This window comes from Sparus aurata, chromosome 21 (genome assembly GCF_900880675.1).
Source record: "Sparus aurata chromosome 21, fSpaAur1.1, whole genome shotgun sequence".
NCBI classification, from domain to species: domain Eukaryota; kingdom Metazoa; phylum Chordata; class Actinopteri; order Spariformes; family Sparidae; genus Sparus; species Sparus aurata.
In genome coordinates this window covers 19,804,433-19,817,044 of record NC_044207.1, presented here as the reverse complement: position 1 = coordinate 19,817,044, position 12,612 = coordinate 19,804,433, and the positions used below count along the sequence as shown (strand labels likewise).

The following is a 12,612-nucleotide window of genomic DNA, read 5'->3' as shown; positions in this document are numbered from 1 at the left end:
AGGGTGTTGGTTTCTGTAGAATGATTTTGAACAGACCACCGCATAATGCTAGCAGTCGGCTGCAAGTCAGGGCCTGTATTCACAAAGACATTTATCTTAACGTTAGGAGTTCTCCTAAATCGGACTAAAAGTTTTTATGTAGGAGTCGTTTCTTAAAAGTAATTCACAAAGCCGCTGAGACCTACTTTTAGTTATGAAAACAGTGAACTCCTAAACTAGAAGTAACTCTCTGTTGCTATGGATGACGTCATTTTATAAGGACGCACTTAGAAGCGGTGACAACGGTGATTGGTTGTTGAGTGACAGGGCAGCCCATTGAAAAGTCTTTTAGGCTACACAATGCATGATGTGAAAATAAGGAAGTTGCCTACAAGCCCATGACAAAGCCTATGAAAAGATATTAGATAAAGAAATGTATTTATGAGGAGAATTAAGTGCACCCACCCACCCCCACCCCAAAATAAATAAAAAATAATAATAATTTGGACAAAAATTACAAAATAGAAGATTGCGATGAAAAACATGAATTGCCAATAAAAGCGGCATTTGCTCGAAAAGCTGCGTCAAACCACTCTCCATTAAATTTCGGGAATCGTGTGTTGATCCGGGCCATTTCCCAACAATGTCCAGTATATTGTTACATGCGTCAAAGACAATTTGTGTATTGATGGAATGCAACTTTTTCCGATTGACAAAAGCCTTATTCGCACGGGACTAGTATAACCTGGGGACCTCCAGTAATTTGTAATAATTGTGGAGGTCGTCTGTGATCTTAATCCCGTGCGAATCTGCCATGTCCATAATTCGTAAAGAGTAACGCACTGCAAATTTCCTACCATATTTCACCAAACACAGAGGTCATGTGATAATATTAGTCCCATGCGAATCGCCATCTCTGTGATTTGGGGTCATTTTTTGTTTTTCTTAAGGTTTTTTGTGTTTTCCACACCTTTTTTCTGCCTTTTTCCCGGTCGAGAATTATGGAGGCTGCTTTGGGAATTATGAATGAAAGTTTTGAAAAGCATTTTGGGTGCAAATTCAGGAGGCTCATTAGAAGAGCGAAATCTCGAAAGATGATTAGAGGCTCACCAGTTATTATATTAAAAATATCCATATCTAACCGTTGTGCTGCTCCAGCAACGGCTCAGGTGCGATCGACCCGGGGGATAATGTCAGTAAATTTGAGTTAAAACACAGACTTCGCTTATGCCGTGCGAATGCGCCACACCAAACACAGACGTGGTGGGATAATTTCTAAATCACTTGAGGTCCCCAGGTAATACTAGTCCCGTGCGAAGAGCTGCATTTTCCCCGTAGACAAACACCGGAGTGTTGCCAAACATTTTAACTCCAGCTTTATTGGATTGTTTCAGTTGATTGGGAACGTTATTGTGTCCCTCACCAACTCAACCACAACTTCAATCCCTTCACGGTCCATCCGACATCGTTTTAATAATTCCCTGTTATTTAGCGTCTCCAAAACATTTGGCTGTGACGAGGTCTTAGCGAGTTAGGAGTCCTCTGGACTACTTCTAAGGTCTCCCAGACTTAGGTGCTACTTTTAGGCTTAAAATGTTTTGTGAATAACTCTTATTTTCAAAAATTAGGAGTCCTAAAGTTACGACTGACACGGCCATTATTTTTAGGAGTTGCTCCTAAATTCGCCTGTTAGGAGCTACTTTTAGCCATAAGATTCTTTGTGAATACGGGCCCTGGACTACATTAATAATGTCTACGAGGGTTTTAGCTTATTACAAATATCTGGATTTCAGTGCTACTGTAAACATTCACAGTCTCTACAGTGATTTATAACAGAACCACTGAAGGACCTTGAAGGGTAGCTGTTTATTAAAGAGCGCCACAAAACATGTTTGCCACGGACAGAACCAAGGCCAATTTAAACATACAAAATCACTTATGTAAATTCTTTGAATGTAAAGATTAAATGAAAAATGCTTTGTAAAAGCTTTTCGATCACATCCGTACTTCTACTGCACACTTATTATCTTTGTATTCTAAAATGAAAAATAAAAATTGGCTGCTTACGTAGGCTTCAACCAAACAATTTTAACCAATGATATCATTACATCCACCCATCAAATCAGGCCTCAACTTTAAGTAGAAAACAACTATGATTCACTGATTCCTACTTACGACATTGTAAGTAGGTGTATCTTCAGGTGTTGGTTCCATTTCCCCCAAATTCTATGTCCCCCTGGCTACAATTTATGTTATTCACTTTGAGGAAAGTGGCATCTCCCGATTATGCGCTAGGCATTTTACAGAAGACTGCTACAGCAACTACATGGTGCACACTATCAAATCAAATTCCTACCAACACGCCGGGCATTCCCATCCTGCTGCACTCAGAAGTATGACACAAGACAGAAGCTTGACATTTTTGAAAGGCCGTACCCCTGGACTTTAAATGCTGGAAGAAAATTCATGTTGTGCATCTATAAATGTGCATGTGAGGAATTAAGGAAAATCCTGCTCTGCCCTCTGGGGACTTGAGACTACTGCTGACCAGGGATGCATTTATGTGCCATACTGCTGGAAAACCTTGAAGCCAGTAAGCAAACACAGACATTGTGAAGAGCAGTACTTCAGTGTTGCAGTTCCGACACTTTTTCTATAATGTCTTTGCAATAATAAATGAGCACAGGCAGGGGGGATCCTGACTGGATGACGAAAAGCAGAATTTCCCACCCTGGTCACAAAGTTTCTAATAAAAGTAACTGATGGAATGAACCACCTTTTGATGAATGAGGCAACAGGGTGGTGCCTACAATAACCGTAGAGTGAGGTAACCGGTATGAATTTACAATCCAGTCACTGAAAGTCTAGAAATTTCTCCCATCTCTTGACCCTCGTTAGATGCCCTTTTATGATTAATATGGAGAAAGCATGCCTATTACTATAAACTGGGATAAGAATGATGTCAATAAATGAAATTAAAAAGGACCATTATAGTGTGACATCTACAATATTGGAATTCCCTGAGCTTCAAACATTCAGTAGTAGCTGGATTGGCTCAAGCTAGGCAGGAGCATAAGTGCCACATGCGGGATTTAATCTAATCTTCCATAATCCAGAATGGCTGGAAGAAGACAGGCACACAAGCACTTGAACACAACACACTGTTATTCATTCCCTCTAGCGTGTGTGAGCCAGATGTTGAAACTGAGCATCTGACACTTTACCATGGGTCACCAAGCCTACATTTCTTACTTCGAAAAAGTGAGAGATAAATGTTACAGATGATGTTAATCAATGTTATTTCACTAATTTACTCATTGTACACCATCTTTGAACTCACTACAATGTTGGCAAAATGCTTATCTTTAATGTATTATGAATGATCTTTTGTTGAATAATGACACAATTCTTGTTGCATCCCCGAGCAAAACAATGATGACACATGGTGAATCAGCAGCTCAGACGCGGCGAGGAATCCTCTTAAGTAACTCGGCTGCTTCTGCTCAGCAGTGGAGGTCAGGGCCATACCCCCCTCTATGAGACATAAAACAAGCAAGCGCCCTGCGGGATGGGTGGAAGCAGGGAAAAATGGCAGATGGGAGGGGAAAAGGAAAAAAAATGAGAGCTAAAGAATGGCTGAAGGGGGAGAACAAAAGCAAAGGAGACAGAATGTGGTAAATTAATAAGAGGGTAGGTTGTGATCAACAGAGCTGGGAGTCATCATCTACTCAGCTTTAAAATAATAAAATAAGTCGAATTTCAGGAAGGAGAATTCATACAAGACCAACCATAGGCTGGGAGAGAACAGGGGCCTTGTTGGTTATACAATATCCAGCCAGCCAGCACTGGAAAAAAAAAAAAAAAAAAAGAAAACCAAAGAACCAAGTCCTTCAGGACCCTAATCACAAGGCTCTGTGCTCAGCAATGCACGTTTGCATAACTTCCTGCCGCAGAGCACTCTGGACAGCCACAGTAACATTCCTTAACAGGACTGTACACGTCAGAGAGCTATTTTAGGTATGTGGCCAAACAAGTTCTCAACAAAAAGTGAAGGAAGGGAGGAAAAAAATCCATCCCAAGTACAGAGTCACATAGTGAGCTTTACTTTCAATCAGCACTAGTGCCTAACTCTTGAGTATGACGGAAAGGAGGAGGGAGTGGACGGCTGGTGCATGTGGGGCTGGCTAGTCCAATAGAAGAACAAATAAAGGAAAAAACAAAGAAAACGGGAAGAGGGCCACGCTAAGACTCTTTCAGAGTACTGAAATACCAGTCTGATGAAAGAACCAGGTTAAGTAAGGGAAAAATCACATAGTAGCATGAAAAAGAACTGCACATGTTACTGAAAAGGGTGGATTTAAGGAACTGTACAACAATGAATGAGCAATTTGAGGCAGGCAGTGTGTAGCACTGGGTGTGTGTAGCACTGGGTGTGTGAGACGCAACTGTTCGAGGATTGAATCTCAGCATTTGCATCTTTGCTTTGGTGTCAGCTATCTTCATGGAAATAGGAACTGCACCAAGGTAACAGAGAGAGGGTTTTATTATGTGGGTGTTTTTTAAGTGGGCAATATATATTAAATACTCTAATAATCTAATAAAATACAAATGTCATTTTGTAATGATAGCTATCACATTTGAAACGATATGGAATAAACTCTACTTGTACACAAATATATATCACCTCACGGGATAGAGTCACGCAGGCAGGGTCATCAGGTTCAATATGTAAATATGAAACAACCTCAGCTGACTAGCTTGTAATCACCAAGGCTGAGGGTTCGCAACCGAACAACATCTGTCACTATCTGGCTCAAACTATCAGACCACTCTGCCGCTGGGCCAGATGGAGCAGCCAGTAGCATCCAAAATGGCTCAGCCCAAAATCAACTCCAGGCTACGCTAACAAATATGAGGCTGACCGTCCAAGATCACTGACAAAGCTCTGTCTTAGCTAGTATTTTCAAGAAATGAAACTGTTCCCAGATAAGCACTTCTACAGCACTTGTTGCGGCTCAGAAATTTCCAGGGGCTTGGGAGTTTGTCTGCCGAGGGAAAAAGACATCAATAATACCAAAAAAATGTGGAGCACAAAACAGAAAAGGATGATGAAAGTGAAGCTAGCCTTTAGCCTATGAGATACACATATCCACTGCAGGGAGACCCTAAATCAACCATGCAAAACCCTATGACAGTATTTGGCAAAATTTGAAAGTAATTGAGAGCACATACTGTAAAAATAGGACATACACACAATATTCCAACCACCTACCCTATCAAGAGCAAACCCAGGCATAAAATTCCCTCAGTGCTACAAGGGCGGTAGATGTCCACAGGCTATGTTTCATTATGTGGCAGTCTTGGGAAGAGAAAAAAAATGCTGGGAAAACAAACCAGAGCTCACAGGACTCCATGTTATCTTATTTCTGCTGATGCTGCTTCAGCCAGAGGGCGACACATCACTAGGATTACTACTAATAATAATAATAATAATAACACGAAAAACCAGCTCATCACCCCATTAATGAAATGCGGTGATTATGTAAAAAAAAAAAGTACAGTTCAAGAAAAAACACACAAGCTAGTGGTTAACATTGCATATGGCAATTATTTCTTTAAGCTTTAGGGGAGAGAAATCCACACACAGACGCACACAAGCTCTTTTCCAGACATTAAAGTCTGAGTTAAAATTTCCATGGGAGACTCAGCCACATCATCCCTTTCTGCATGCCAGCACAAGGCATGTGGACTGGCCTGAGTCGAGCCCTATTTCTCACTTCCTTTTCTGCCACCTCCTCAAGACAATATGCTTTCCACATGTGAGCAATTGTGCAGACAGCCGTTCAGTTTGCAATGCAAATAAAAGCAGTTCCATTGCAGGCTGTGGCCGTGTAAACACAAATGTGATCATACAAACTAGTAGAGGCATTCAAAGCATGAAATACCACACCGCTTCCACGCTGCTAACTTTCAGGTGGAGGCAGTGGGATAGAAATCTAAGGGAGTGCATCTCCATCTGCTTTGGGATTTATCAATTTGGTACACTTTGAAATCCACCACAGAGATTCACTTTTTATTTGGTCCAAACTCCTTTTGCTCACGACCACTGTACATAACATTGACTGACAGGAAATCCCACTTACCTAGAAAGACTGCATATCTAACAACTCTACTGGATAAATGGCAGTGACAGTGAACCCAGGGGTGGCAAAACAGGGGCATTCCATTTCTTTATGAGGTCCCAGTGAGCGAGAATCACTGTCACAAACGCTTTCATGTCAAAATATAATTGAGTTATTCCAACAGTGGAGAGCACTCACGAGTTTCCACTGACTGAGCTCTGGATTCTCAAGAAAAGAAAAAAAAAAAACTGCTGACCTGCCTGCTCTGCCCAGGATATCTGACCTCACCCCTCACAAAATAACCACTTTATTACACTTCAACTTGGTTCACTTCAACCATCTTCGTAGGAAAGGGGTCGTAGAGCCTTTAATAAGTGGGGCAACTTAACTGGGATTGTAGCTGTTAAGAAGTAAGATGAAAGAAAAGCAGGAGGCTGTAGGGTTCATTGGGTGAATCAAAGGCAAAAGCGTCCGTTATTAAAAGACTGGATCATTTAAGTATGCATTCCTGCACATAATCAGTCAGTTGAGGGAATGCAGAGCTACAAATAGCTCAGCCAATTGTTGTTCCCATAGCTGAATAGCTGAGGGGAGCAGTTTACAACCGACAGCCCCGAACCTTTCTGACAAAAGGGATGGTTCAAATGCTGACAATAACCATGGCCACAAATACATGTTTTTCAGTGGCAGTAATTTATCAATAAAAAGGAGCAAACTAGTGGTTATAAAAATATTTCAGCCCATTAAGTATAAAGTACATAAATAGTAGATTAGAAAACACTATTTTATAATGTATACCAAAAGTGATTAAAGTGCTTTTTTGTTGCTATTGTTATAATAAACAATTTGCAGAGAATTTAACCATGATTTAAGTAGATAATCCACCACAATGAGAATTAAGTCACTCTTCCTCAGAGTGCACATTAGCCTGGCAAGGTTAAAAATATCACTGGCATAACCTGACAACAATGGCTGCCTAGAAGGTAAATCAACCTAAGATCATACAGTGCGTTACAGTTAATCGTGGTAACTTGTTGAAATATGAGCAAATTACATGCGTGGCACTTATCCGGGGTAAACAAAGAAATAACCCGGCACTGTCCTTCAAAGAATGATAATGGGCATCAAATGAATAGATTAAGTCATGGAAAAAGTATGAGTAGTGTGATGCAGTGAAAAATCTCTCGACTGCTGATCTTTTCCTTCTGACAAAACTATGCAAATCTGTTTTGAGTCTAGACCAGAATCAAAATATAGCTGCATTATCAGCCTAGACAACAGCTTGCAGGTAAGATTTGTCCATTAAAAAGCAAAGGTTGCCCGAACAGGGGCCGGACCTATACACTGGTAAGAGAAGAACAGACTTGAGTATGGCTGTTACTCAAGTTCAGCCTCGGCTATGCAGGACAATTTGGATGCAACCCAATAAATTGTTTTAGAAAATCGTTCTCAAAACTCAAATTGAATGCCATGACTGCTAGTCTGTTTGTAAAAAAGGTCTTCATGGCCAGGTTTTAGTAGATGCTGGTTATCAGGTACCTTTGCATGCCTAATGTAAAATATTCCTCATTCTGACTGGACCAATTAGACCATAATTGGAGGTGAAAGAATAAAAATTAACATAAGTAAAATGTTTCACACTGGCCATTTTCATTCCATAGCCTCTTTGCAACACTAAAACCTTTCAACCATTCATAATGGCATAAGTGGTGATGAGCACCTCCTTCAGCTAGTCTACACAGATATTGCTGGAGGGCTGAAATTGAATTTGGGGGGAAATATTGGCAGGTGTTGACCTGCAAATGTGATTTTAACACATGTATTATCTCTTTCAGTTAATACAGCAAGTGTGTCCTCATCTTTAACTGTGCTCATGGCTGCAACACTCCCAGTGTTCCACCACATTAAACTTCAATTCTTACAGTCAGTATGTTTACATGTACAGCTTAGTCAGATTACAGCCATAGTTCGACTATGCTACTCAATCGGACAACTGCATTTTTGTCTGAGTATACATGCCTGTGTGAAAATCTAATTATTGGCCGAAGCATGTCATATCCCGGTATGATACGTGGCGCTGTACCCATTTCCACTAGTGGTAATAGAGCCGGCTCCGGCTGACCTCTTTACTCCACCAGCAACAACAAACTCTGCCTCGGCATTCAAGAAAGATGGCATACGAAGAGCAAGATGAAGCTACATCTTTGTACATTTCGTATATGCTGTACTTGATAACTACACAAACTAGATGCAAAATGGCGCTCTTGCTTGCGGTCATTTCGGAGGAAAGATGCCACCGCGGCCGTCCTACTTCCAGCTCACAGCCCCGGGAAAAAAATCTCGAGCCTGCGCAGAACGCAAAAGCCGAATCCTATCTAATAGAACGTATACCTGCACGAGCAATGCGACTATCAATTGAATAATCTAGGTGTTTTATTCCGACTATGAGAAATCCGATCCGGTCCGATTTTAGTCAGACTAAGATGTATACATGCATCTTAAAAATCTGATCATAGTCGGACTAACCCAGTCATTCGGTTTTCTTGAGTGTCATGTAAACGCAGTGTTGTTTTAGCAATTTCGGCCTATTCAACTAATATTCTAAATCACATCAAATACAAGAGCATCCATCCCAACATGTACATGTAGCACAGTCTATCTCGGTCTACAAATCTGGTTTACCAGCCTTGCAGTTTCCTGTAATTACTCTTATTACAGATTTAGAGTCCAAGTAACAGATGAAAGAGGGATCAAAACGCAGAGAAGTTAATGCACCCCAAAATTCACAGTAAGAACAAAGGCGGTGCCAGGAGGCCTTTATATATTGCAAACAGAGGCAAAGCCCTCACAAAACAAGTTCCAACATATCAACTCAACCATTCCAAATTATCAAATGATGAAGAGACTCCACAACTGAAGGGCCAAGTTAAAAAGCAACCAGGCATGTCTAGTCAATATGACAATTGACAAACACACAATATCCTCCATGCTATCTTTCAGAGATTCGAACTAAGGTGATCACATTCAATCCAGACATTTCATTTGATGAAATGTTTGTATGCAAGATGTTGATTGTTACCAACGGAAAAAAGATATATGGACAGTGCTCAGACCCTTTATAAAAGTGAGCTTTCACATGACAATGTCAGGAATTCTGTCTGTTCAGACTGGCTCTCGGAGGCCAGCCCAGAGCACAATGATTGGGGAGGGGACAATGCATCGAGATAAGGCAATCTTCTCTCCTAGCAGGATTTATTTAGAGGGTGAAGATAAGGGCGACAGGTTTGGAATACTGTGCTCAAAGGGGCAGCCCAGGGCTGAGTGGTAAGGTGCAGGCCAAATGTCACCATCACACAACACAGACCAGGCTTCTATGGGAAAAAATTTATAATCCCAACAGGGCTGGAAAGCAATGCCAGCTCACGACTCAGGTAAAGAAACATAGCCAGTAAAAAGGCCTGCATTGTGCATTCTGATGGAACCCATTACTCATAGCCAAGCATGTTGGCTGCTCTATGAGTTTAATGTCCTGATTCACGGCATTCAGAAACATGAGTCTTCAGTCCACATAATTTTGGTTTATGGGTAGAGAGCTGAGCCCACACCCAGCTACCTCAGAGCTGCCTGCCTGCTCTCAACTCTCTCCAGACGTTGCAGAATGGCTTTGGGACGAACAGGGAACTCCAGGCCAGTCAAAGACAAGAGGTTATTTGATTAGCATGGAATTTTATTAAGCTGTGGGTGGAGTTGCATGGTGGCAGAGAGAGCCTCAGCAAAAGGCCTCCATTCATTGATCCGGCGAGATTGCAGAAAGGGGAAAAGAGAGGAACAACACCCTTGTGTGTGCGGCTGCCAGCAGGAACAGTCCCCACAGCTTTTTGCTATTAAAAATGCAGAGTGTGTGCACTTTTAGGTGAGTTTAATTGCCTCTTTCTGCAACAGGATGGGAGGTCACGGAGACTAAGCAAGTTTTCTTTTCAAAAGACTATCTACAGCAGCCTATACATAAACACTCCAAGTTGGGTGTGTGGGTAGGGTTTTAAGTACAGGCCATTTTCTCAAAACAGATTCCCTGATGTTCTTTTTCTTGGCAAGTCTGCCTGTTGCAATGTCCCATATCTCACAATCCAGATACAGGAATTAATAATCAAAGAGTATGACTGTGTATGCACAAGATACATGTGAGCTACAATGAAACTACTGTGTACACGGACACAGACCTACTAGTCATCCCTTGCTAGTTAAGGCAATGAACCCGGGGCAAAAACTCTTGCAAATGCAAAAAGTAGGTTCCAAGGTCAGTCAAAATTTTTCCGTCCAATTACCCACATGAATTGTAATTTCATCACACTATACATCTGAGTGCAACTGCACTCACAAGTCACTAAGTGCCAAATCCCTGTGAAAACACTGAGAGCCACAGTCACCCAAGTCGAAAGGCTTCTGATATCAACAAACACTTGACACAACAACATCCCCTTGGCATCCACTCGATTGGTGAGTCAGTTCCTGGGATTGCCGCACGAAAGAAAACCCTATGAAGGTGTTGCTTCAGGGTTTAGCACGTGGCAGCAGCCGCCCTCTTTCCTCAGACATGAGAGTCCCTCTGACTTGTCGCCCATAGACAGGAAGCAGCCAGAGCTAACTCCAGCCAACAGGTGTACTGATGCAGCTGGAGGCCTGCAGGTTGCAACAGGCTTGCTGGCAGCCTATCACTTCAAAATGAAGCTCAGATAGGTAAATCTAGACAAAACAGCACACCTAACCACCAACTTCCTAATGATCTATAAAAGGCATACCAATGACATCACAAACCATTATCAGTTTGTGGTGGGCGGAAATAAAATCCAGATTTAATGGCACTGACCTAAAATAATATGACAGTGTGTCTGAAACACGGTTGCCATCTGTCAGTATGGTTTATTACCATTGCTTTTTAATTAGGTAGACTCCTTACCTGAAGCTAGGTTATGGAGTACTGACATTATATAAACGTGACATATCAATCCACCTGCTAGAAATGACAGTTTAGTTGTTTTTGGCTGCGATTGGCTTATACAGTATTTGATTGTAGGGTACCAGAGTTGTTTTCTTTTCGCATATCCGTAATGCATTAAACGATCACACACACAGGCGTTAGAACTTGATTAAGCGTGAGTCTAATTGGCCTGTCGGCGTCAATATCAGCACATTCCTTCAGTGACAATTGAGACGACTTGTTGGTCTCGGAAAGAATTTCTGCTCCAAGGAGTAGACTGACCCCGAACGGTTGACTCGCTAGCTTCCTAGCAAGCTAGCAAGCAACAAACTTACCAGAAGACAATCCGTGTTTACTTCTGACTTTGGGTCCTTCAACATGGCATCGATTTTTTCAAATCGAGCCTCCAAACTTTCCCTAGCAGTCATTTTTGCTGTTAAACCCAGTCCCAATGGTGAGTTGTGAACAAAAACAGCTCACTGGCGAGGCAGGAGGCTGGCTAGCTAGCTTTAGCAGCCAGCGGTAGCTAGCTAGCCAAATGTTCCTTTCTTCGTGTAAACTTCACACCGCACTTCAGAGAAAATACATCGTTCTCCTCGAGCTTTCACAGACGATGAAACGTTTAAGGTTGCGTTGAATGTACAAAAGCCACATTTTCAGAGTCGAAAGATATTTTCCCAGTTTGAGTGACAATCAACTTCAGTGGCAAAAGATAAATGCGCCGACAGATTAGTCAGCCTCCGCAGGATGCCACTGAGGATAAGGGCTTAAAATGTTGGTGCATCCGAACAAAAGGCAATTAAAACTGAAATGTAATGTCTCTTTCAAAAAGCAGTTTGTGGGAAGGTTAGTCCAGGCCCGTCCCCATATCTGTGCCAGGCCCTTGCAGAAAACGACAATAGAATCTGACAGCTCAAAAGTAGAAGTGGTGGGAAAAAAAACTTCTGCTTCTTCCAAATTTCGATCAGTTTAAACACGGAGTCGTTAGAGCGTTTAACGGCAGTCCTTCCGCTGCAGCCCGTGCTCTGTCATTGTCTGTCGACTGTTTCCCGTCCAGACGGCCTCAGCTCTCGGTTTGAAGACACACACATCGGGTTTTTCTGTGCGTTAGTTTTCGGAAAAAAACAGCAGACTATGCCTGATTTTCTCCCACAGCCTGACCAACATGTCCGCCTTCCTGTTCAAACACCCCGGAGAAGCAACTTCAAAATGTCAAGTACTGCGCATGCGCCCTGTCGTGGCGCATTCAAAGAGTTCACATATGGCAACATGTTGCTGTTCACTAATGTTTCACTGCAGACTCAGAGGGAAGGAGCTCGCTGAGCGGCCACATCAGGAGGAAAAGGAGAACAGTGAAAATAACCTTTGTTATTGTAGAAGTTATTTACTGTTTAGGTTTACAAAAGTTCACACATTCTATTCTATTGTGAAAGCGACGTGTCCCCGTAATAAGGCTTACAGATAGGCTTCCCTTGGTTCTTGTCTGGAAAACGGCATATTCTATTCTATTCTATTCTATTCTAAGTCTCAATC

General features: G+C 41.9%; 1 protein-coding gene across 2 annotated transcripts in view; it reads right to left on the bottom strand.

The window, feature by feature from the left end:
• The window catches only part of rock1 (Rho-associated, coiled-coil containing protein kinase 1), a 35,140-nt gene extending 22,843 nt beyond the window's left edge, over positions 1–12,297 (bottom strand). For both annotated transcript variants that reach the window (XM_030402735.1, XM_030402734.1), the window contains exon 1: positions 11,415–12,297. In XM_030402735.1, coding sequence (XP_030258595.1) covers positions 11,415–11,507 — 93 coding nt within the window. In that variant the 5' untranslated portion in view covers positions 11,508–12,297. The remainder of the gene's footprint in view (positions 1–11,414) is intronic.
• Between the last annotated feature and the right edge of the window lie 315 nt (positions 12,298–12,612).